Source organism: Natator depressus, chromosome 8, assembly GCF_965152275.1.
Source record: "Natator depressus isolate rNatDep1 chromosome 8, rNatDep2.hap1, whole genome shotgun sequence".
NCBI classification, from domain to species: domain Eukaryota; kingdom Metazoa; phylum Chordata; order Testudines; family Cheloniidae; genus Natator; species Natator depressus.
Genome location: NC_134241.1, coordinates 20,249,694 through 20,276,553, shown reverse-complemented (window position 1 = coordinate 20,276,553; position 26,860 = coordinate 20,249,694). Strand labels below are relative to the sequence as shown.

Genomic DNA, 26,860 nt, shown 5'->3' with positions numbered 1-26,860 from the left:
GCTCCCCGCCCCAGCTCACCTCTGCCTCCCTGGGCCTGAGGGCAAAGCCACCGCCTGCTTCTCAGCCCTCCTAGGCTTCCCGCGCGAACAGCTGATTCGCAGGAAGCCGGGGGAGGGGGCAGAGAAGCAGAGTGGGGCGGCGCTTTCAGGGGAAGTGGCGGAGCGGAAGTGAGCTGGGGCCGGGCGGGGAGCCGCTCCCCCTGCTCTCCCCCTAGCTACGCTCCTCTGCCCCAAGGTGCCAGAGGGACCTGCCGGATGCTTCCTGGGAGCTGCCCCAGGTAAGTACCGCCGGGACTCCCTGGCAGGTCACTCTGGCTCTTAGGGATGGGGTGGAGTGGGATGGGCACCCACTATGGTGGCCCACGAGACCCTCCTGCCCAGTTCTGGGGACGGGGGGGGGGGGATCAAGGAATGCGGCGGTTGGATGGGGCAGAAGTCCCCAGGGGGCGGGAGTGGGCAACAACCCCCTTATGGGGTGAGGAGGGAACCGGTTAAGATTTTGGCAGCTCTTCACTGTGTCTAGCCCTTTCTTAATGATTCACAAGATTCTGTTAGCCCTTCTGAAGGACTAATATAGAAAAACCCCTGCCACAATGCTGGAGCTTTTTCATGAGTCTTGCAATCTGTTGTTGTTTTTCAGTTGCTGGCATCGGCAGGCTGCGTGAGCATGCTCGCTTTAATTTAAAAAACAAGTCTGGTTCAAGTGCTCAGGGCTGTTGAGGAAAAAAAAAGCTTGAACTTAGTCACAGAAAAAGAACAAAGCGGCACAGAGTCCTGTGGCACTTTGTAGACTAACAGACGTCTTGGAGCATAAGCTTGTGGGGGTCGATACCCACTTGGTCGGAGGCATGTAGTGGAAATTTTCAGAGACAGGTATAAATTCGCAAGCAAGAACCTTTTTTTTCCTTTTTCTTTTTTTAAGTGCCTGTTTTTGAAGCCAAGCCCCTGACTCTTTTTTTTTGTGGGGGGCGGCAATCTGACTCATGACTGGCCTGGAAGTGGCAATATCAAGATTTTGAAACTTCAGTGTCTGGACACAAAGTGGCACCGCCCCCTAGGCCCTGCTCCTGCCGCCCACAACCCTGGGGCAGCGGTCACAGGCAGGTCCCGCCCTGGGACCAGGGGAGGAGGCTCTGTATTCGCTTCCCATGCCCTAGGCCGGCAGGGCGGGGCCACTAGAGGGCGGGGGTTGCGTTTTGATTTTGATCCCTCTACCTCCCCGTAGTTCGCAAGATGGCGGCGGCCGGGGACGTGCCCGTGCGGGTCTGTAACCAGGAGATTGTCAAATTCGACTTGGAGATTAAAGCGGCGGTGCAGGTACCATCATCCGCAACCCCCGGGCCCATTTTCTGCGCCCCCTCAGACACCAACCCCCCCTCCCGCCCGGCACCTTCCTGAAGAGGGGTCAGCGCCCCCTGGCCCCTGCCCAGTCCGGCTCCCTACTCTCCCGCCACCGCGCCCCCACCCCGGGGCAGCTGGGTCGGTGTGTGTGTGTGTGGTGGGGGGGTTACCTGGGGGCAGCTGGGCCCAGCGCCCGGCCCTCCCGCCCCACCCGGGGGGGGGTCACCGCTGGGGAGTTCGCTCCGCGCCCGGCCCTCCCGCCACACTCCTCCCAGTAGGTGGAGGGGTCACCGCTGGCAGCTGGGCTCAGCCCGCTGCCTTCCTGCCACATCCAGGGCGGGTGTGTCGCCTCTGGGGAGTTGGCCCAGTGCCCTGACCTCTTCCCAGTCCAGACACCTCTCCCAAGGACTTGATCCTTCCCCGCCCACCATCTAGGGTCTTTGCAAACAGGTACGTGAGCGCATGTCTCTGTGAACCTCTCTGCCATGGTCATGTCCCTTGGAGGCTTTGGAGAGCTGGCATTTAGGAGCCTGCAGGTCTTATGTGGAAGGGAAGTAGAAATGTTAGTTTAATTTTCTGGTGCCTGGTCCTCAGATGTGCCCAGACTAACTGATTTTCCCAAACTGTGCCAGTTCTACCCCACTAAAAGGTTAATAGAGCATTTCAAAACCACTGCCTGTGTGTTTGTGCAGTGCCTAGTGCAATGGGCCCTGTGTCCCTGGTGAAAAACAAAACAAAAACATAATGCTGATAATGTTTACATCAACCCCAAAGAGGAATCCCCTTCTTCATCTTTAATCACATTGCAAACATTCACATTCCCCACAAATTGAAAAGTCCTACGTTTCTGCCTGTATGCCATTCAGCGGACACCCTTCTCAAAAATTAATTAAATAAATTAATAAACAAATTAAATTACATTACCCATCGACGGCTTCTAAGCTGTCTGTTATTTCTTTTAGGATATCAGTGATTGTCAAGGGCCCTTAAGTGTGCTTACAGAATTAAATGCCAGAGTAAAGGAAAAGTTTCAACATTTACGTCTCAGAATACAGGTGAGGCATAACATAACGACAAAAATGAGATGCTGGCAGGTAACAGTAACAGTGTTAATGGTGCTTCGTAATAGGGTTTGCCTGGGTTTTCTAGAGAAACAGAAGTTTTATTTGCCTGTGTGTTAGGTAGAATGAAGGTTAAAATGTATCAGGGTGACACTGCAGTACTAGTATCTTGGAGCCATTTATAAACCATAATATTGAGAATTTCTAATTGTTTATGTATTGAGCATGATAAGTAAAAATCGTTAATTCTGGGGTCTCATCCCACAAATATGTGTCTTGCAAGTATACCTTTCTTTGCAATTGATGGAGTCTAAGATGACGAGTTCTGCAGAAATTAAATTTACTTTTAAAAGAAAAATTAAATTCCTAAACACTAGTTATAGTGGTAACCTTCCAAATGGGCTGATACTCATAGCTTTCTCTAAAATCAGAAGAGGAAAACTGGCATGATTCTTGTCACTTCCATTGTTGCCAATAGTCTGCTGAAAAGCAGCAGTGAAGTTAACCTGCCAGTCTACTTATTGGTCTGTGTTCTCTGGCTGATGTGAGAGAGAGTTGATTCTTGTCTTGTTATTGGGGACCTTCAAGAGCCAACTGGTTAGGATGCACATGACTAGTCATTCTAAACTAATCTAGATCCAAACCAAGGGTATCAGCAGTATCAAGTTAGTTATCCTCTCTGGTGGAGAAAAAAGTAATGATTGTAGATGGTGACAGCTTATGCTCAGATTTTAGTATGTCTGCTTTTATATTGAAGGAGCTTGAGCAGATGGCTAAGGAACGAGATAAAGAATCAGAGAAACAAGCTTTACTCCAGGAAGTAGAGAACCATAAAAAACAGATGTTCAGGTAGGTAAAGATGGTGACAACATGTACGGATTCTTCATTTAATCATACACACTTAGGATCTCAAAGCACTTTACAAAAGTGGGTGAGCTTCATTACGCTCATATTACAGATGAGGTCACCTAGGTCAGTGGTTTTCAAACTGTGGGTCGTGACCCAGAACTGGGTCGTGGAATGTAAGGCATTGGGTCGTGGCAGCTCTGGCCAGCACTGCTGACTGGGCCATTGAAAGTCCCGTCAGTGGTGCTGCCCTGCTAAGACAGGCTAGTCCCTACCTCTTCTGACACCATGCTGCGCCCCAGAAGCGGCCAGCAGCAGGTCTGGCTCCGAGGCGGGAGGCCACGGGGCTCCGCGCGCTGCCCCCATGCCAAGCACCAGCTCCGCACTCCCATTGGCCAGGAACTGCTTGCACACCTCTGCTTAGGAGCTGGACCTGCTGCTGGTCGCTTCCGGGGCGCAGCACAGTCCGCGGTGCCAGGACAAGCGGGAAGCCTGCCTCTGCATCCTGGCTGCGCCGCTGACCGGGAGCCACCAGAGGTAAACCCGCACCCCAACCCTGAGCCCCACCCCTCATCCACAGCCCCGCACCAGACCCGGCACCCCCAGCCCAGAGCCCTGACCCCCTCCCACATCCCAAACCCCTGCCCCTGCCCAGAGCCCCCTCCCACACCTCAAACCCCTCATCCCCAGCTCCGTTGGGTCGCGGGAATCAACAATTTTCTTCAACTGTGTTGCCAGAAAAAAAGTTTGAAAACTACACCTAGGGGAAGTGACTTGCACAAGGTCACCGAGTAAATCAATGATAGAGTCAAAAATAGAATTCAGATCTCCTGAAGCACAGTCTATTGTTCTAATCTCTGAGTTGTGTTTTATATATATATTACCTTTCTGTCAAATAGAATTGTTTGAATAGTTATTCTTGATGACACTCAGAAGAGGGATGGAATGTAATTAGATTTTCAACAGCTTGCACGATATTCTTCCTTGCCTTGCTCTCTAAACATACAGAAGAGGAGAAATGTATGAGGGAATGGGATATTTCTACTCTTAGCATGATGTAGAAGTAGGTTTCAGAGTGGTAGCCATGTTAGTCTGTATCAGCAAAAACAACGAGGAGTCCTTGTGGCACCTTAGAGACTAACAAATTTATTTAGGCATCAGCTTTCGTGAGCTAGAACCTACTTCAGGCATCTGATGAATTGGGTTCTAGCCCACGAAAGCTTATGCCCAAATAAATATGTTAGTCTCTAAGGTTCCACAACGACTGCTCGTTGCTTTTATGTAGAAGTAGTTCACATAATATATCTTACATGTTGATTGTTACTGATAAACAGGTGGGATGTTGTTGGGGTGTGGTATTTATTTGTGCCCAACTGCCTTCTGTTTGGCTGGCACCTGAAAATCTTTCTAGCTTTGCGAACTGTCGCCATCATTCTAAAACATTGTACACTTGTGATTTCAGCAATCAGACAGCTTGGAGAAAGGCAAATCTAGCTTGCAAAATTGCTATAGACAACTCTGAGAAAGATGAACTGCTGCAAAGAGGAGACCCATTAAGACAAAGGTACTAAATCTTTCCTTTGTAATTAGAGAATTTAAACAATAGATGCTGTATCCAGTTATTCTAAAAAGAAATAGTAATACATTGTGTGTGTGTGTACTGTAAACTACATGGTTCCATTTAGAAAGTGGGTCTTTTATTGACACCTATTACCTTCTGTGTAAATAAAGGTGTGGTTGATTTGTAATATTCAGTTAAACTGTACATTCTCCCACTTTTGGCTTGTTAGGAAGGGGGAAATTGTTAGACTGCTCCAAAGTTTGTGTGGTTTACATCAAGTGTATCATAGACATAAAGTACAAGTTACAAATCTGCCTGATATCATTATTTCACACCAAGAATTGGATTGTTTTATATAATTTGTTAATTAAACACTTGTCTTATTTAATCGACGAGGAACATCAAACTGGGTATAAAAGGTAACAAAGCAGTGGCTTTAATCACTGTTTCCATACTGTGTCATGAAATAGTATATTTGTGGATCAGCATCTGATGACACTTGGACCCCTTCTATCAGCCACTGCCTAGTAACTGTCTCAGGGGCTGCTGCTCTAAAATTCAGTGACTTTGGGCTTTAGTGAGGATTTTGGGTGCACACTCAAATCAACTACCTCATTTGAATGAGCACATTAAAATAATATGTTTATGTGCTTTGTACATCTGAAGGCGACTATGGTTGGTGCCAAATTCCAGCTCTAAACACCCTATTGCTATCAGAAGCAGCAAGCATCAAACACCCCAGAGATGTGATTTTATTCCTTGCCATTTTATTTTTCCTTTCTTCCTTCAGAAAAACCACAAAGGAAAGCCTGGCAGAGAATGCAAGTAAAATTACAGAGAACCTGATGGGCATTAGCAGAATGATGTCTCAGCAGGTCCAGCAGAGTGAGGAGACCATGCATACGCTAGGTACAGATGCAACCCAAGTCTTTGGTTATGGATTATAAAAAATTGATTGAAATTAATAGGCTGCAGGTTTAAAACAACCAAAAGGAAGTACTTCTTCACACAACACACAGTCAGTCTGTGGAACTCATTGCCAGGGGATGTCATGAAGGCCAAAACTATCACAGAGTTCAAAAAAGAATTAGATAAGTTTGTGGAGGATAGGTCTATCAATGGCTGTTGCGATCCCATGCTCTGGGTGTCCCTAGCCTCTGATTACCAGAAGCTCGGAGTGGACAACGGGATGGATGAGTTGATGATTGCCTGTTCATTCCCTCTTAAGCAACTGGCATTGGCCACTGTTGGAAGACAGGATACTGGGCTAGATGGACATTTGGTCTGACCCAGTATGACTGTTCTTATGTATAGGATTATTGCACTAGTCTTTTGCCTCTGGAGACCTGGGTTCAGACCTGTTTTAAAGGAGAATGATGCTCTATTCCTAGAGGTGACTCTTCCAGGATAGAGTGAGGAAAATTGGCAGAGTGCAGTGGAAACTTGCATTGCGCTGCCCATGATGAACTTATTTTGCAGATACATAGACGACTTCTGTTGCAGGACTTTCAGTCAGTACCTGTCACCAGAACTAACATTTTCACACAAAACAGAGAATAACAACTGACTGTGGCTTGGAGTTATATTTCAGACCATCCTCCTGACTGGTGGCAAGTTTTGTAAAATCGTCTAAGAAAAAGAAGAAAGAGGAAGAAGCTGATTGAAGACTCTTGGTTCTGTGTAAAATCTTTTCTGTGATATGAAATCACTGACATTCCACAGCAAATTTGATGGCAAAGCAACAATGTCGGGGACAGTTTGTTTGCCATTATTTTATACTGTTTTCCTAGCATACATGGTGTCATATCAAAGAAATACAAAAATATGATGTGTGGGTGTGTCTGTATAAATAGAGACACATACCCACACACAGAAGGATACAAGAAGAAGATTGCTTTTACCCAGCCCTCCAGCTGGGTTGACTAAGGCAGGACGAGATCAAGTGATTTGTACCCAAGGTCACATGCTGTGTCAGTAATGCATCTAGGACTAGGAACCCAGGACTTGGCCAGCTCTTTCCTTTAGATCCTAGAACAATAAATCAAGTGGGCTGTCAAAATTGGTGATTCATGAACCATTTAGAAGTCGGATGTGTGCCAGCTGGGCCTCTTATATTTGCTGTGCTTGGAGAGAGAAAGAAAGAGAGTGGGATTTAAAGGATAGGTTAGATAATGCAACTTTCTCTCCCTCACTGTCTACCCCCATCTGGAGATGGCAGCTGTGCACAGTTCCTGCACGCAGAAAAAGTATGTTTCTTTTCCTTTTAAATAAGACAGATTTGGCAGTCACTCTGTCACCCATTTTCTGGCTGAATAGTGCTTACAGTTTGTCATGGGAGGAGCTATCAAAGATTGTCTGCTGTGAGAAAACCAGCTGTGGATTTTGAGTCTGTAGTTAGAATTTTAACATCTAAAAAATAACAGTCCTTTTTCCAGTATTTGATTGTGGAGCAAGGAAGCCATGCTTTGTCACTAACCATGGGAAACAACAACTATTTTCCCTTTGCCACTTGGATCAAGGATCTTTCTTTAAGGATGGGACATCAGAGTTTGTGATATGATGGATTATGATAATATTTCTTTCATAAGATATTGCATGCTCATATGAGTGAACAGCACATTTGAAGTTTGACCTTTCTTTATTCATTTAGCTCTGTACAAATTCAGCTGCATTTTCTCAGTTACAGGATGTGGATTGTGCAAGAAAATGGAGGCTCGGGCTTCTGCTTTTCATTATTTAGTAATCTGAAGAGAGAATTGTTTTGCAAAAACACAAACTAAAAAGCCCCTGTATGCCATGTCATTATTTTGTTATATTCTCAAACAAACTCTTTGTTCAATGGAGTCCAGCTAATACCCTCACCCTAAGATTAGAATTTTTACAGAGAAATTGTACATTTTTAAAAAAGAAAGCCAAATGTTAAAATGTTTGGAAGTGAACCATTAGGGGATCTGTTGAGGCCCTGACTGCTTCATCACTCTTCCTGACTTTCATCGATTACTGTCGTGGCTCAGAGGGACACTTCTAGTGGTGAGAGAGCACTTTGGTTTCCATGACCATAGTCAGATGTTGGCCTACACTGAAGTTGCCAGTAATGGTGCCTATTGTGATGGCAGTTTCTCTCTAGTAAGAATGGAGCTGAATCCACCAAACTTGTTTCACACAGACCTCAAAAGGCAATGACTTTTGTTCACAAGTGACCTGAACTAGATTTGATGATCCAGTAATCTAAGCATTAATGGTCCTGTATCCTCTTACCAGATCTGCAAACCATCCAGCCCTCCTAGTTTCTTTTGCTTTGTGTTTTTTTCCAAGGCATATTAGGGCTCCTATGTGGTGAAAGATTCTGCAGGAACATGATCTGCATTGATGTTACTGCTAGTCAGACTAACCTGTGGGGGTGTCACTATCTGTAGTTTCCTTTATGCATGTTTCCCTTGTAAGATGCTTTGAAGCACGCTCAGCTGAAACTTTACACTTTCTCATTTCAGCCAATTCTTCACGAACCATCCTGGATGCGAATGAGGAATTTAAGTCCATGTCGGGGACAATACAGTTGGGGCGAAAGCTCATTACAAAGTACAACCGCAGAGAACTGACGGATAAGCTGCTCATTTTTCTCGCCCTGGCCTTATTTTTGGCCACTGTGCTCTACATCCTGAAAAAGAGACTCTTTCCATTTTTGTAAAATTCCAAAGCACATGGACCACCAAATATTATGAAAGACCAGAAAGAGAGATGGGGTAATAATAATAAGGGTCGGTGTAACTGGTTTCCAGCACTGTTCTAGCTGAAAGAGGGTTAGAGCAGACAGGTCTTTATATGGTATAAATGGAGTACAATACCTGCCTAAGATATCAAGCAAGCTTGCTCGCACAGGTAGGGGCCGGAGCAGAAAGAATAAGGTGGACAGAAGTAACACCCTTTTCTCTGCTGGGTTGGGGAAACAGAGAAGCAGTTGGTGATCATGGCAGGTGCTAGTCTTAATTTTCAACCCTTCTCCCATCTCAGCATGAAATGACCTGTTACTTAACAGTCTGATCAGGAGGTGCCTTATCAGCTGCATGTAAGATGATGAGGAATGTGAGGAGAGAAAAGAGGATGGAAGCAAATAAAAAAACCCAAACTTAGATGCATTCCTTTAATAAACTATTTATAGTGTCTGCGTAAATTGAGTCTTATTTAAAAGGAGGAATTACACCTGTATTGAAGGAGACCGAATTGTATATACAAGGTCTGTCTTACTTTAAAACTGAATCTGCCTTTGACTTACAAAGATGGCTGCTGCAGGAATGAAATTAAATAAGTAGCTTTAGAATGAAAACTGTCATGCCATCTTTTCACAAGGCGAGTTCCAAAATGTAGTCTTATAATATGGGAAATACATCTTGTGCCTTCTTGAGGCCAAAGTTACTGTGTTTCTTTGAGAATGTAGTTCAGATATATTCTGTGGCTTCATTTCAGGTCTGCACTTGGAGGACTCCAGTTGATATTTGAGTAGAAAGGCCCATTTGCCTTGATTCAGCACAGCTTTGTGATGCTGACATTTCCTCACTGCTGGATAGAGAATTCCTGCCATACTGTTAGTGTAAGAGGCATAGGAATGTATTTCATATGATCAATTCCTAAGGAGTACTGTGAAGTTACAGAAAAGGGATTTCAGTTGGGGATACAAAAAGAACTTAGAAAAACCATAGCAAAAAATTATACATTTCTTAACATGAACCCTAGAGATCGCTTGAAGTAGATCTTTGGTCATCATTACATCTCTTGAAATTTGAAAAAGAATTTTGTATTGATCAAAAGACCAAAGCACAAACAAGTCTCTATTATAGCTCTTCTTACTGCTGCAATATTTTATTAAAAGCACATCGTCAAGGAAATTTTTCTGTAGTCTTTTGTCTTAGTTTCCCTTTATACATTTCCTCTTAATATTTACATCTTCAGAGTGCTGGCATCTTGTACATTTGAAAATGTTTCTTCCTTCCTCCTATAGTTTGACCTTTTTTGATTGGCAAACTTGAGTTGCCTTCCACTCCCCTGTGTTTTGAATGGAATAAAAATGAATGTGTCTGTTTGGTTTAACAGCACCATTATCAATATGCAGTACTCTGTGTAGCACCTTCTTATACTGAAAGAACTGTGAGCTGAACCTTCAACTGATGTCTGTGTAGCTCTAGGAAAAATATTTAACTGCTGCCTTAGCACCAGTAGGAACACCTGAAATGCTGGTTTTGTGCGGGGGTGTCTAAAACTGGTGACTATTTTAAAAAAAAATCAGTTGTTTAGAAGTTAAGTTAAATAAAAACCAAGGCCCTTCTAAATAGAATCCAGATGATACTTCCAGTTACATTTCAGTATTTTAGTGGATGTCAGATTTTTGGCTAAATCCAGCATGACATCCCTTTAAAGGTTAGGTTCCATTTGGGAAAGAGGAAGTGGCACTAACTCCTCAAGGTGGTCCTGTCTTGTAAAATTCCCTTATTAGATCTTATCAGGTGGCATAATTTCCCCTTTTTGCCAATGGTCGACATGGGTTTGAGTTTGTTAAGAAGTAGGATGTAATGAGGGTGGACCAAAGTATATTATTATGATTTAAGCCAATGCCTATACACAGTTGCCATGGTGAGCAGGTACTGCCAACAGGGTATAGGAGCTATAATCTTTCATCAGCAGCTCCAAAAATAGGCCTCTAGGTGATGAGTTGGAAGAGCTGTTGCCAGTCCTTCATAGGGAGAAAAAGAAGGGATAACTATGCCAGCAGCTCTCCTGTTACATCCAGCAGAGGGCAGTAGTGTGTGCACATATAATGAGCCTTTCTTAAGAGGGGAATCATGAACTGTTTTTCATCCAGTCAGATCCTTTCTGTATCTTATCTAGGCATTTATACACCATCCATCTATCTAGTGTATGGTTTTTTATATTATTCCTCACTGGGGTAGTTGACTTGAAGCTTCCCAACTATAACTGCATCCTAGGGAACTCAAAGTTTAGAACAAAGTGATGGTAAGAATGTTCCATTCCTGAATAAAGGAGAAAATTCTTCATTTTCATCACAATTAGATGTATTTATTTTATACAGTAAATAGTTAAAAGTCCCATAAGGCTGCTTTTATATGTTTTATTAAAGGAGTTCTCATGAGCAGATTGAGGTTTGGTTCTTTTGGGCAGTAAAGGAAAGCATGAACTATTGTATTCTGTATGTAGAAGCATCAAAAATGTATACAACATCACAACTAAATGAAAGTGGTCTCTGTCCTTGACATTGAAAAGCACTGCTTAAATATAGTATGTTCTAGTTGATCCTCTGTGCTGCAGAGTGTCTGACTTCTGAATTAGTAATGCATTACCATCTTATACACATTTAAAGAAGTCAAAAGAATTCTCCCTTCCAGCCTGCTAAATTTCTGGACCAGCTGTAGCAGTTTTGCTTTATTGATTTGACTTGCTTTGGGAGAAATGGTCTTGTGTTCTAAAAGCACAATGCCTGCAGGTGGTCAAACGTTACAGCTGATTCAATGTTTCCTTCCTAATGTGAGAGCAGTATAAAAATAGATCGCTCTTAATCTCTGAGATAGTGGAATGCTGAGCAGACAGTAGAGCCATGCTGTAAGTAATGATGGAGTGCAACTGTCCCTGCAGGAAGTTTGTGGTTTATCTGCTTTGCCCTCTCAGCACAGAAGATAAATGTTTCTTATAAAAGAAATGGCCTCCGCAGGGCACTGTGGGATTCAATGACTTCTGTTTTATAAGGAGTTCAGACTTTCCTGATGGAGATTGAAAATGTAGCAATTTAGTAAAAATCCATTGTTAAATGCATCTTTTCCTGTTTCTCTCTGTTGGCTTTGTGACTTGATATTACTGAGTTATAGATCCCAGAAGTAGGCAACTAGAATATCATAGGAATAAAAAAATGGCCGACTCTACAATTATGAGCCCTTTCCATGACATTAGCTTTCATTTTTAAAAAAAAGTTTCTATTTTTTTTTTACTGTGAAAATAGTTGCCCTCCCTCTGTAAATCAGTATTAGATTTGTAGTCCCCAGAAGCAGGGGGATTTATACTAGTGCAAAATGGTCATACGGCAGCCATGAACTAGACCCTTTGAGAGAGAGTGAGCTAGCACATGATCTGCCCTTTGCCCCAAGTCTTCTCCCGTTATGCCATTCCCTCACTGCTTGATTTTCAAGAACTTTTATTCTACAGACCATCAAGAATGGTGCCAGACCACTAATGGACTACAAACTATGCAATAAGAATATTATTGATGTAATATTAAGGTGGAATGTAATGCTCTCCAGAAGTGTGGAATGAAGTCATTATATTCCAAATCATCACAATTTAGGTGATAATTAGAGGAGGCCTTTTCCCCAGTAACAAACCTATGGAACAGCTCAGTTTTGGCTTCCCCAAAGGCTATGACTAGAACAATGACACTCAAGACAGTGAAAATTAAATCCTTTTGGGGACATAAAATGTGATTTACTTAATGCACTGTACATGGCACCTAGGTACTATGGTGAGCGCTTAGCATTACAAAAATAAAGAGATATATGTAATAGAAATGGGTCAGATGCACTCCTGTAATTTAGACTGTCTGCCACAAGATGTGTATCAGTCACTGTAAGCTGGCAGCATGACTTACTGTAGTCAAGCTTTTTCTTCAAGAAACTGTGTTTCTGATAAGAAATTGAAGCCAGTTAACCTGAGCAAAAGCTAAATAGAAAAGCTCCCTAGAGTTTAACCCACTCCTTTGGCCCTGGCTATGGAGACCTATCTATCCAAAAGCATTGTCTTTCCTCAGTGTAACAGGGTGGCTTGTGATTGGGCTGAAGAGTCTGGGGCTAAGCCAGTCCTTATTACAAGATGAGACTGAGAGGAATCAGGAGATGCTAACTGAAAAGACAGGGCAGGGGTGTGGCTGAGAGAGGGTTGTTGAGGCTGCCCCAGGTAGAAAGTTTGAGGATGTTCAGGAAAGAGAAACCTGAGGAGATGTAGCTAGCAAGCACAGGCGTAGTTTGACTTCCATATTTGGGGGAGGTGGGTGGCTCCAGTCCAGCCAACGGGGCAGCGTATGGGGGAGGAGGGGAAATTCTGTTCCGGCCCACAGGGGCACCATTTCAGATTTTCAGGGGAGGGAATCAACTTTAGCCATGATTCCAGGAGCTACTGAAGCAACTGAATACTGTATTTTTGTATTTTTATTTTTGCAGATAACTTAGAAATTATCTGGCAAGAGCACTGTATCTAATTCCTATCTCAAGAAAGAAAATTGAATAAATATTAGACCCACTCAGCTCTAATACTAACATGGTCTGACATCTTGTGGCAAATCACTTAAGGGACACTGGTTTGGTTTAAAATTGTAATGTATATTCTTTCTCAGATACTCTTACTAAAGTCAAAAGAGACCATCGTGATTGTCTAGTCTGACCTCCTGCATGTTGCAGGCCACAGAACATCACCCACTCACCCCTGTAATAGACCCCTAACCTCTGGCTGAGTTACTGAATTCCTCAAATCATGGTTTAAAGACTTCAAGTTAGAGAATTCACCATTTACACTAGTTTAAACCTGGAAGTGACCCATGCCCCATTCTTCAGAGGAAGCGAAAAACCACCAGGGTCTCCACCAATCTGACCCAGGGGAAAATTCCTTTCTGAACACTAATTTGGTGATCAGCAAGACCCTGAGCATGTGGGCAAGATCCACCAAGAAGATACCTGGGAAAGAATTCTCTGTAGTAACTCAGAGTCCTCCCCATCTAGTGTCTCATCTCTAGCCATTGGGGATTTTGGCTACAGGCAGTCGCCGATGAGCCATTGTAGGCAGTCCTGTCATACCATCCCCTCCATAAACTTATCAAACTCAGTCTTGAAGACAGGTTTTTTGCCCCCTCTGCTCCTCTTGGGAGGCTTCTCCAGAATTTCACTCTCTGATGGTTACAAACCTTCACCTAATTTCAAGCCTAAACTTGTTGATGGCAACTTTATATCCATTTGTTCTGGGGTCCACATTGGTACTTATTTAAGTCCTCTCCCTCCTTGGTATTTATCCCTCTGATACATTTATAGAGAGCAATCATATCTCCCCTCAGCCTTATTTTGGTTAGGCTAAACAAGCCAAGCTCTTCGAGTCTGCTCCCATAAGGTAGGTTTTTTCATTCCTTAGATCATCCTAGTGGCCCTTATCTGCACCTGTTCCAGTTTGAATTCCTCTTTCTTAAACATGGGAGACCAAAATTGCTCACAGTGCAACCTCCAGATGAGGTCTCCCCAGTGCCTTGTATAATGGTACTAACACTTCCCTGTCTCTACCGGAAATACCTCACCTGATGCCCCCCAGGACCGTGTTAGCCTTTTTCACAGCCACATCACACTGATGGCTCATAGTCATCCTGTGATCAACCAGTATACCCAGATCTTCCTCCTCTGCATCCGATGAAGTGAGCTGTAACTCACGAAAGCTTATGCTCAAATAAATTGGTTAGTCTCTAAGGTGCCACTAGTACTCCTTTTCTTCCTCCTCTTCTGTCACTTCCAACTGATAAAACCCCATCTTACAGCAAAAATTCTTCTTGTTAGTCCCTAAATGCATGACCTTACACTTTGCACTATTAAATACTCTATCATCCCATTTCTATCATTCCAGTTTACAAGTTCATCCAGATCTTCTTGTATGATATTCTGGTCTTCCTCCATATTGGCAATACCTCCCAACTTTGTGTCATCTGCAAATTTTATTAGCACGCTCCTACTTTTTGTTCCAAGGTCAGTAATAAAAATGTTAAATAAGATTGGTCCCAAGACTGACCCTTGAGGAACTCCACTAGTAACATCCCTCTAGCCTGACAGTTCACCTTTCAGTATGATCCATTGCAGTCTCTCCTTCAACCAGTTCCTTATCCACCTTTCAGTTCTCATATTAATCCCCATTTTCTCCAATTTAACTAATAATTTCTCATGTGAAACTGTAACAAATGCCTTACTGATATCCAGGTAGATTAGATCTACTACATTTCCTTTGTCTAAAAAATCAGTTATCCTCTCAAAAAAAGATATTAGTAACCTCTTTAATCCAACAATTGTAGAAAAATCTACAATTACTTTCTATCATTTAGGCTACTTACTTTTTGATGAAGTGAGCTGTAGCTCACGAAAGCTTATGCTCAAATAAATTTGTTAGTCTCTAAGGTGCCACAAGTACTCCTTTTCTTTTTGCGGATACAGACTAACACAGCTGCTACTCTGAAACCTTACTTTTTGCAGTTCACCAAGCTTGGAACAGATCATTAACTTTAGGAAACATCCTAACAGCCCTTTCTTATCTTAATCGCCTGTTAATCACTCTGTTTTCAGACTCTCTGCCTTAGGAGTCCAAGCTGGGAGAAGTCTCCTCTGCAGAACTCATTACATTGCACACTCAGGCTGCCTGCCTGACACTTGCAGTTTGCAGGGGGAGGGTGTAATGCCCCTCCCTGCCCCTTGCCCCCAAAACACCATCCATGCTAGCAAGTATGGCTCCTGCAGAAACATTGAACTATGACCCAGGTCTGAGGAAGAGGGCTGGAAACCCCCCAATTAAGGGAAGAGAGAAAGAGCGAGACCCTGAACTGGTGTTGGGGTCTGGAGGGTCCAGTGCACCTGAGGACTAAATAAATTAGAGTCTGGGTGGGGAATGTTTTAATTTTCCTTTGGACTCCGTGGAGTTTGTTTAAGGAGACCTGTGAAGGAGAAAACAGAGGTGGGGTACCGCAGAGGTACCTCTGGCCACGAGGGGTGCTTGGGAGGCAATAAGCCCCCACACCACAGTGCATTGTCTCCCAAGCCTTTCTTATGCACACCTGTGCAAGAGGAGGGGGAAACTGAGTTGAGATTAAACCCTTGTTCATGAGGGGCTTGATAACACCTACACCCCATCAGAGCATTTATTTATATAGTGCTACCTGTGTGATCAGTGCTTTATAGATGACTAAGAAGACATGATCTCTGGCCAGAAAAGAGTAAGGTGACAAGGTACAGACTGGATGAAGACAACAAAAAGTCATGGGAGTTACTATTGGGATTTTAGACCGGTGTCTTGATAGCAACATGATTTTTATTTTGTTTGCATTGTTCTGTCTAATAATGCCTCACCTCAGTGAGGTCTACAGTCCAAGAAGATATAAGTATTGCAGGTATCTCCGGGCTCCTTTATTAGCAAAAACAATGTTTGAAGCTAATTAATTGTCAAGCACGCACAGTATTGTAAATGATTATTGACCAAAAGCTGCAGTTTCATTTAGAGCTGTGGTCTGCTCTCCTTTCCCCAGTATGCCTATCAGAGGGAAATCCTAATTCAAGGACAGCTGTACCTGTGACTTCTGAGCAGGGGTCCATAACATCCTTAATTTCTTCCCCCACATTGATACATTGTAACAACTTGGGCAGTTGCAGGGTCAGGAGTGAAATATCTGGGAATTTCAATGCATATTTTCCTCCAAATGTTGAGGATTTCTGGACTTTTTCTAATTCTACAAGCTCATACATGTGGGCTGATCCTTGCTCCCATGCAGAGCCTAAATTAACTTCAGAGGGGCTCACAGGCAGACTACTACAGTTGAGATTGGTGCTGAAGAGAAGGCTGTGTACAGAAGGATGTATCCAAAGGGAAACTGCATGTCCTAGGACATTGAAATAGCTCTTTCTGAACCACTTCTGAAAATCTGTGTTTCCATGAGGGGAGGAGTGTATTTCAAATGGCTTCCTAGGAGACTACAATTCTACTGAATTAGAATCTGGAGGAAATAAATAGAAACAGTTCCAGTGTAGCTATGCTGAAGAGCCTGAGGTTTTACTTGATTTGTAAAATCACTGCGTCTGAAGCATTATTTGACTTCAGTTATAGAGCAGACTGATATAAAAACAGTGTAGGGATAACTCTGTGAATGGGAGAGAATAAATTATGTGGAAATTGAATATGATATTTAAACAAATTGAAGGAAAAAATCTAGGTGCATATTTGAACGGTTTTTAAATGCTTTCCACATAATGGGCTTTACCAGAATGGAATGGTGAATTCATAGCTTGAAAACTTTTTAAAATGTCATCACTAAATGTGTGCGGCTGCTATCGCATGCCAAGTGGCCTAGAGACACATGCTAGCAGGAAGAGGGCTAGGCAAGTCAGGCTGGAATCTTTGGGGGCTGAGAATATCCAGGGTGCATGTGCATACTTGTCTGCAAATATGCAGAACTCCTTTTCAAGAGAGACGAACAGTCAATCCAGCATGTTGCTTTGCCTTCATTTTTTGTTGCCTGAGATCCCCCAAATGGAAAAAAAAAAAAAAAAAAATCTGGCAAATACAGGTTATGCAGTGTCTTTAAAATTCTTTGTAGCGGTAGAGTGCACCCAGCCATTAATCTTTTTGAATAATTTCTAGCTGAATTTTTACCAAGTTTCTAGTTCTTGTGAGCTACTATGTAACCATTCATTCATAGTATTGTATGTGCAATGAGCCAAATACATTGTAAACCCAAGGTGGCATCTGCAGTAATGGTCATTTGGAGGTGATTAGAGATATAAGCATCAGGGGTTAAATACTGAGACTTCCTTCTAATCTTTGTGGGATTGAGGCAGCCCTTCATCCTTCTCAGGTAGGTTAGATAGATAGGAAGCTCCTAAAGAAGAGAGCTTCAATGTTCAGTTCATATCCCAGGACACTTACAATAAATGTGTGTGTTCTCCACTGTCCTTGGTCAACATTTCCCTTTACCCCAGTGTTGACATTTGTTGGTGTCACCCTGGCTGCTACTGCTGGGTGGCTGCATACCAGTCGCAGGGAGGGGTGTGTTATATATTCAGTAGTTGCCCACGAGCCAGAGTAGTTAGCTAGTATTTAGGGCTTTGCTGGGTTGCTTCCATTGATGAGAAATTTTATAGGTGCCAGATATGTCTTTGGTGAAATCCTAATTATTTGCAAAGAATGTGCACAAAGTCCTGTTTCTCTGAATACAATAGCAGCAACAGCATGCTGTTTCCTGCTCGTAGTTTACAACCCTGTCTTTCCAAAGAGTCCTGTGCCCCAAGATGTTTTTTCTTTGCACTCTCTCAGAACCATGCTTACAACTGCTTCTCTTTCTGCCTCTGACGTATGTAGACACAGAAAGCTGCAACCAGTTAATGCCCCGGCTCCTGCACTTGCAATCAGTCCACAGGGAAAACCGTTGGCTCACATAGTATAGCTTCTGCTCAGAGTCGGCTAGTGCTTTGGGTAGTGGCTTCTATTATTTCACGTGTCTCAACACAAAGGGGCACTTAATTACTCATTCTTTTAGCCTGAATGAAGGTGTTTAGTATACCCACTGACCCTACCCAGGTCTGTGATTGATGGAAACCGTTAACACCATCCAACATAACTACATCTATAAAATTATAGCTTGTAAGGTGTTTTTTAATCCTTTCAATTGAAAGGTGCTACATGCTTGCAAAATACTATATTCAGAAGCTTAGCAACATACCTATAAGAGTGGAAGAAGCTGTTCTTCTCATGTATCTCCAGAGCTGTATGATCCACACCAGCTACCCTGTCTGCTTTAGGCTATAGTTCAAGGACGTTGGTTATAACCAATTAAGCCCTCAATCAGCCTTGCAAAAATATCATGAAAATGAGTCTTTACCACAATAATGATTTTTTAAAAATTATTTTATACTCACCCATTTAAAAACAAAAAAACAACTCAACCAGAGCAAATGGTGGAGTAGAATTTAGTGAGGTTGTCTTAACTGTTCTGGGACAGCCCGATTACCTGACAGAGACCCTCAGCATTATTCTCCTTGTTGGCTTCAGGTTTAATCTCCCCATAGCCTGCACAGGGAGATGTCAGTGCAGGGCCCACACCTCTGAAAACTGCTCCCTCTGGTGGTTTGTTAGAGCTTGGGTTTGGTGAGGCAGGGCATAGTGTAACCACTATTTGTTTGACCAGGAGTTTGATTATTTTTTATAATAAAGAGTTTTTATTTTGACGAACAGTGGGGAGCGTCATTATATTCTGCTAGGTTTCAGAGTAGCAGCCGTGTTAGTCTGTATTCGCAAAAAGAAAAGGAGGACTTGTGGCACCTTAGAGACTAACCAATTTATTTGAGCATAAGCTTTTGTGAGCTACAGCTCACTTCATCGGATGCAGCATCCGATGAAGTGAGCTGTAGCTCACGAAAGCTTATGCTCAAATAAATTGGTTAGTCTCTAAGGTGCCACAATTAGTCCTTTTCTTTTTATTATATTCTGCTGTTACTGAAGAGAAAGCACTTATATGCCAGAGCAATTATTATTAATATACATCTCTAAATAGATAGATATGATTTTATCCGTGTCTCACTAACATGTATTTTAGGGCTAGGAAATGTTCCATGGGCTTTTTGGCTGAGGTGTTTTTCCAAATAATGTAATGGTATATTGTAATAATTAGGGGTATGGAACAGCTTTCATATGACAGTTCAAAAAAGAACTAGATAAATTAATGGAGGATAGGTCCATCAGTGGCTATCAGTCAGGATGGGCAGGGATGGTGTCCCTCGTCTCTGTTTGCAGAAGCTGGGAATGGGCCACAGGGGATGGATCACTTGATGATTATCTTTTCTGTTCATTCCCTCTGAAGCACCTAGCATCGGCCACTGTCAGAACACAGTTATACTGGGCTAGATGGACCTTTGGTCTGACTCAGTATGGCCGTTCTTATGTAATGTTCTACAAAAACAGCAAAATTCCCTGCAATTTTCATAATTTTTTCTGCAATTTCTCCTCCCTCCCCCACCCCCGCTGCAATCCCTGGTGATGTTTAGGAGAGAGATGTCTTTCTTTCTTTTCTTTCTAGTTTACAATCTAAAGGAAATGCAGTGGTCCAGTGAATTGAGCATTGGACTGTATTTCAGGAAAGTTGGGTTCTATTCTTGGCTCTCCACTGATCTGCTGGATGACCTTGGATAAGTCACTTAACTTCTCCATGCCTTAGTTTCCCAATCAGTATGGGAGATAGATAACGATTTCTACTTTGTAAAGCACTTTGAGGTTTATGCATGAAAAGTCCTATATATAAGATAGGTATTATTTATTTTATGGGTCATATGTATGTATATAAAATGTGTGGAGTTACTATGTATACAAATCTAACATCTGGAATCTCATTGATTAATCAAACATACAAAAGTAGAAAACAGATTGCAAAACATTAGTAGAAGAGCCAGATGTGCAAAAGATCCTCTGTGGCAAAAATGAAACATTCACATAGGTAAAAATATTGTATGCAAGCCAGCTGACATGAATTAGATTTATTTCCCTGCTGGCATCCTTGCAAGTCTCTAAATTAACATTTAAAGTGTAAAAAGTGTTCTCAGATCAATTAGAAGCACTTCTGCTTTGTTTTAAAAACATTCAGTCTCTTAACAATTCATTTGACCTTCCATGAAGGAGCATATTTTACACTGGATACATTTGGCAGTAATTTGTGCTATGGAGTGTAATTTTTGAATGCTCATCAAGAAATGTCCAGCTTTTTAAAAGAAAAAAGAAAAAAACAATAATCCTGTATAAATATTGTAGGAGTTTAATGCAATATTTACCTCCTTTCTTTTGAATGCACAGCTCATATTTCATCTAAATATTGTTCAGTCTTGTCAACCTTGAGACTGGTTTATTCAAGAAATAATGGGATCAGTTATCGAAAACTTAATCCTGTTGTGGCTTGGAACACTGCAGTTATAGAATCTTGCATTGTGCAAGGAGCTACAAGGTTCAGATTATAGCTGAGCAAATAACGGCAAAAATTGTTCGCAAGTATGTTTTGATTACAAAATTTCTAGATAATTGAGTTTATTGTGACTCATGTTTACCTTTGTGAACATTTCAGTGCTCAAGGTTAGCTAGCACAAATATTTGGGAATAGTGAATTTTTTAAGCACAAATGGTTGCTGAAAGCAATTTTTGAATGACATGTTTGCAGTTCACATTGGGTTAGTCAGTTACAGAAGTATTCCAGTTAGAGAACAGAAACAATATCAACCGACTTCAGTAATTAACCAACCCAGTGTGAATTTCAAATAAATATTCACCACAAACAGGCTGTCAACTATTAATATGGGGTGGGAGAAGGGAATTCTGAAGAAATTTACAAATTTATCATTTTAATAATGAACACATTTGAGAAGCTTGGGAGGACTTTGCAAACAGATGAAAAAGCAAAATTATATGAATAAATTATTTGTGATGAATTATTCACCCAATGAAATTCAGATTAATTAAAAACCTTTGCAAATGCATAAAAACCCCAGTGGTATCACCCACTTTTTACGTAGAGAAACAGTAGGGAATTGTAGTGAATAGGTCTCTGGACTAGGAATCAGGAGACAAAGTTTCTCTTACTGGCTCTGCCACTGACCTGCTGAATGACCTTGGGCAAGTCACTTCCCCCCTCACCCTTTGTCTGTCTTGTCTCTTTAACTTGAAAGGTCTTTGAGGAAGGGAGTGGCTTTCACTAGGCATGTACGGCATATAGCACTATGGGGCCCACTCTAATGTGGGGACTGTCGGTGCTACTGTAATAATAATAACAATCAATAATAGCTTTAGGAAACAGAGTAACATTTGTGTAACCCTCAAGGGACTATCTTAGCTGGTGTTTCAAACTGTAACAACAGACTTCAGGTGACGTTCAGTATCCCTACGAAGTAGGTTTAATTTTAATCTTATCTCTGGGCTAGAAGAGGTAAGGATGGACTAATAAGGAAGACTGGAAGAAGAGAAGATGCCAGGAATAGATATTTGCATATCTGGATGACCTAGACAGGAACAATGAAAAATATAAACGTCACCAATATGTTGTCAATAACTGTGAGCACATTTGCAATGTTGCAACCTTCTTAAGAAAGATTCCTAGGCAGGGTAGAAACAGAAGAGAGAAGCTGCAGACAGAAAAGTCACCTTTGCTTTTCAGTTGTCTACATTTCTAGCTCCATTTCATAGAATCATGGATGCTAGAGGTGGAAAAGACCTTATATGTCCTACCCAGTTCATCCATTCCAGGGGACAGTAGAGGGTTATTTTATACAGTTAGTTGAATTATCTGCAGGGATAAGCCTTCTCTCCTCTCCCACTCTGTGTAATAAACTCTAGCAGAGAATGAGGCTGACAGGGAGTCAGAAAGTAAATGAGATCTACTCTACTTGCCCCTAAACAGGGTAAGGGAATTATGTCCTCACTCCAAGGGGTAATATTCTTGTAGCTTCTGCTTCAGGTTTTGAGAGAACACTGTGATGTTAAAAGGAGAAGACTCACCAAGCTGGCAGGCTGATGTCAACCAAGGAGGACACACATGTTCCAGAAAATAACCTGTGGTCCTCTTCAAATATGCACTTACAGGCTGTTCCAATGTACTCTCATTCAGGCAGTGTCCGTGGCCAGGAATCAAATGACCTATTACTTCTGTTCCAACCTTTGTCTACATCTCATGGCACCACTGGCATTTCTCAATCGCAAAAGATAGAGCCATGGGCCGTTGTTTCCCCTTACCCTTATGTAGAAATGGCTCTGCACTTATCAGTGGCTGAGCACAAGGGTTCGGCCTATGATAACTGGAATGAAAGGCATCTAAGAAACTGAAGGTCTAATGGAGATAGAAGACCTCCTTTCTGCTTTTCTAATTAGTCTGCTGTAAATCTCCATTATTCCTGGTATTTCATCCATCATAGTCATCTGCATGAGCTCCACAGCAGCAGCTGTTACAGCGGTTTCAGAACCTCTAGCTAGAAGTGCATCTTCTCATAAACAAACTGAGGAGTTACTGTGATGAAGTGAATTTCTTTTCTAAATTCATAACTGACCTGGAACAGCTGAACTGCATCTTTCAAGTTTAATGTCCATCTGAGCTTCTGAAACTCAGGTCTGGCTTCCTGAAATGGGAGGCACATGGCACTGTGGGGAAAAAAAATGCCAGGAATTGATGGAGATGGTCTCCTAACAGCAAGTCCTACTAGACATCCAGGAGCTGACAATGAACACGAGCAGAAAGATAGGACGCCAGACTAGATGAATTATTGGTCTTTTCTGGAATGGCAATTCCTATATGTCGTTGCAACATGAACAGGGTGAAATTATCACAGTTAAAACACAGGTTTCAGAGTGGTAGACGTGTTTAGTCTGTATCAGCAAAAAGAACAAGGAGTACTTGTGGCACCTTAGAGACCACGAAAGCTTATGCCAAAATAAATTTGTTAGTCTCTAAGGTGCCACAAGTACTCCTCATTCTTTTAGTTAAAACACAAGTATTTCGGAGATCATCTTTCATGTGCAAGAAGCACATTTTATTGCTCTACAGGAGAGGGTATTGAAATATCACTCCGTGTAAGAAACAGGACTTATTTTTCAGTTTTTCCATGAAAGAATTCTCCCTGGGGAGGAAGAGATCTTCCTTTGAGTGAGTCTTTGTGCTTAATTCGCATTACCTCTTACATTGGTTTTACACCCCTTGTGACACCATTGACTTCAGTGGAGTTGCTCCTGATTTACGTCATACTAAGGGCCTGATCCAAAGGGAGAAGAGAAGAGAGAAGAGACCCAGAAGCTCAACTCTAGGCACAGCTGTAATACAAAGGAGTATGTGTTCATACACAAATTGCTTTTTATTTCATTCTGTGATATGTCACCCGATGTCACCTGAATGACTTCTGCCAAACTGTCTGTCAGTGAGAGAGATTTAAAACCGCAAGCTCAGTGGGGCAGGGACTGTCATTTACTAAATGTTTGAACAGTGCCTCCCACAGCATGGCCCTGACCTGGTTGGCTTCTCTCTGCTGTTGCAATATAAATAATACTAATCAAAGCTCTTTCAGGAATATTTAGGTGAAGTTACAATGCTGCTCTATGACTTTTGTAGGCACTACTATTGCACCTTACAAGTGACCTGCAAAGGATTTTTTTTTAAATGCTGGACTTGTGCTATTTCTGCTTTTTGAATGATAGGATTTGTTTTGGGGTTTTTGCTTGCTTGCTTACAAATATCAGGGATGTCAACTCTGATCTTTCCTGGGTTTGCTGGATACTTTTTTGAGGGTCTCAGAGGATGCATATCGTGAGCTCTCACACCTTGAAGGGGTGAGGAATGTTGAATCTTTAACAAAGCTTCTGTTTTCCAAAATATTAATTATACATTGCAGTTAAATAGGTGTTAGCAAGGATTTGGCCATTTGTTTTTGTTCTGTCTGAACTCAGATAAATGCCTGATAAAAGCAGAAGATTACAGGAGAAATTATTATAAGGGCCTGAGTTTCTATTGCCCTGCACAATCTATAGTTGTTTGCACCAGTGTAAAGTGCGGGGTAAATGTTACCATTTTGGTTTGGAAGGATTTTTTTGCCCACTTTGTACAGATGTAAATGGCTACACATAGTGCAGCAGAATGGAGATTTGAGTACTTAGCCTGCAAATTCATCAGGGAGAACAAGTCTTGTACCTTGGGCTGGGTTTGACCACTCTTTAGTGTTGCCAGCTCTTACAATAGTAGGTATAAGCCCCCAGCTCCTGGAGTCATGTGATCATATAAATCACAGATTTCGTATAAAAAAGCCCTCATGGTTGCAGCTAAAACCTTGAAAATGAACCACAAAGGTTCAAAACCTAGAAGTCAAATAAAAAGAATCAAAAATGTATTATTTTTTATAATGTCACCATTTTTAAGCCAATCTTGTGGGATCCTAACTCACAATTTTGAATACTTGGTGTTGCCAATACTGTTTATGCTGAGTAGCACCTCGCTCTGTGAATAGTCCATTTACACAATGTGAGTAAAAATGGTAGAATCTGGGCCTCTGTGTTTGTGCAGTGCCTAGCACAATGGTGCTCTAGTCCCAGTTGGGACCTCTAGACACTGCTGTAATATGTAGTCATTATTGGGTTCTTATTCGTATGTATCTATCTGTATTTTTAAGTGACCAGTGTCCGATGGCAAAGCCAAGAGTACATCTATTAGTCTCTACAGATATAAAGTGATGTTCAGTAATAATTTTGGCAGAGGTTTCGTGAAGAATAAACTTGATTCAGGGATGTGATTTTCTCCATAATTAAGGCCATTGCAATTTCTTTCTTCCACTCAGGCATCCTTTTATTTTTAAACACACAATGTGAGACTGATCAGATATTATCATTGTTGACCTTTTTCTTCTACTGCAACATCAGAACCAACTTGCATATCTCCAGCTTTTAGACTCTGCCAGCTGGGGTCACAGGCTGTGGTGTTGTGCTGAGAATCATTTTGCTCTGCATTTGGTGTCAGTTTCTGCATGAAAGGAAAATGCCACTCGGCTGTTCTGAGCTTTGGCTGGCGATAATGCTGCATGTGTCCCTCTGTTCCTGTGATAAGCGCCCAAAGGGCAAGCGGAGAGAACGTCTCCTCAGGGATCAGTACACACCAGGCCCTATAGATAGAACCACATATATATAGAACAACATGAAAGCTTTTCACTTTCTTCTTTTCAACAGCATGATGGTTAAATATCACATACAGTGACGCTTTTTAACCTGACCCTTCCAGGGGTCTGGTCTTTCTGTATCCACAAGTCCTTCAGTTCACATTATCCTAAACTAGGAGAGGGGGAGGGGACGGATATTTGAAAACGAAATTAACACATACTGCAGATACACTTGTTTTTGTAGACTTGGTAAATGTACTCGCCAAGGAGAGACAGTTGTAGAAGGAATTATTTTTATCTTCAAAATGGATAGTCGAATAAAATGCAGTTTTTCTGCTGGGACTGTTGCCCTTTAATAGGCATCACTAAATTACCTGGGGGAGAAAACACACAACTAGCCTTACTTCTATCAGTCTAGATATTTATAAAAACACCAGTCTCTGTGGTATCTAGGTGCTAATGTTAGTGCAAGGTCATCCACAGGATTTGCAATATTGAATCAGATCACTGACCGATGCTTCTAAGAAAGGTGAAAGACATCATCATGAAGCTGGTCTCTTGTACAATACTGCACATTTTGGATTGGATAAAGGGAGAATTCTTTCCTGACCCCTGTTCCTTGAAGCATAAAATTTGATTACTTTCCTTAAGATGTATAATTACAAATGCTGCTAAGGGTTATAATGTTGTTATGCTTTTTAAAACTAAAGCCACAGTATTTGAAAACACCTAGAGAGAAAATATGGGCAGCTAAATCTTGGCTTCTCCAGGCATTCATTAAATATAAGTGGTTTCTGCCAGCAATCTGCTTGTTGTTAACAAGAAACCTTTTTAAAAAAGGGACTTTTATACTCCCAAACATCAGCTCATCTCCCTTTCCCCTTTGATTTGTTTAAAATACCTCTTGTCAGATTTGCCAATTCCTGAAGCTCTTTGGATCAATTCCTGCGCTGATTTAGGCCCTGATCTTGCAAAAACTGACACTCTTGCTTAACTTTAAGCATGTGCATAGTCAGTTGAACTCAGTGGGACTATGCACATACTTAAAGTAAAGGATTGGGAATTTTTACTCCCTCAATACATGGAACTTCATTATCTTCAGTATGCATGGAGGGAGTAAGTCAGCCCTGAATTTGGGCCTGTGTATTTAAACAAAGTTTTAACAGCCCCCCCAACACACCCACCCACCCACACCCATCTCCCCCTCCTATTCAGAAATAGATTAGGATGGTTTTATAAATTATAGCTTCACTGAGGGATCCTGCAAAAGAGGATGCAGGGATTTAAAACGCTAATAGCTAAAACAATAAGCAGAGTGAATGCAGAAAATCCCCAGCCAAATAAATGTTTAACTCTTGAGTAATGTTTAGCCTTTGCGGCTGCAGAGACCAGAGAGGCAGGGGCAGAGGTATTTTTTGTGGATTAAAGCCAACAGATACTAACAGTCCTTTGTACAGTGGCCTATAAGCCTTCATCTCAACACTGTGGATATTTTTTAGGGTTGCTGTACCAATAACCAGGCTATTTATTGTTCATTGAAATATATAAATCCATTTCTTCCTGTGAGACATCTTGTCCATGAAGTTCCTCTGAGTAAATAAAGCTGCTTTACATTC

General features: G+C 41.9%; 1 protein-coding gene across 4 annotated transcripts; it reads left to right on the top strand.

Moving 5' to 3' along the window:
- Nucleotides 1–640: 640 nt before the first annotated feature.
- On the top strand, nt 641–11,577 carry BNIP1 (BCL2 interacting protein 1). 4 transcript variants are annotated; one of them, XM_074960559.1, is made up of 7 exons: nt 648–873; nt 1,226–1,317; nt 2,304–2,396; nt 3,160–3,251; nt 4,711–4,812; nt 5,600–5,718; nt 8,301–11,577. In XM_074960559.1, the coding sequence occupies exons 2-7, from the start codon at nt 1,234–1,236 to the stop codon at nt 8,495–8,497; spliced, it is 687 nt and encodes a 228-aa protein (XP_074816660.1). In that variant the 5' UTR covers nt 648–873; nt 1,226–1,233; the 3' UTR covers nt 8,498–11,577. The 4 variants fall into 4 exon arrangements, with proteins under 4 accessions (XP_074816662.1, XP_074816660.1, XP_074816663.1 ...); XM_074960561.1 differs by lacking the exon at nt 2,304–2,396 and having other exon boundaries at nt 641–873; XM_074960558.1 differs by lacking the exon at nt 648–873 and having other exon boundaries at nt 1,121–1,317.
- The last annotated feature ends 15,283 nt before the right edge of the window (nt 11,578–26,860 follow it).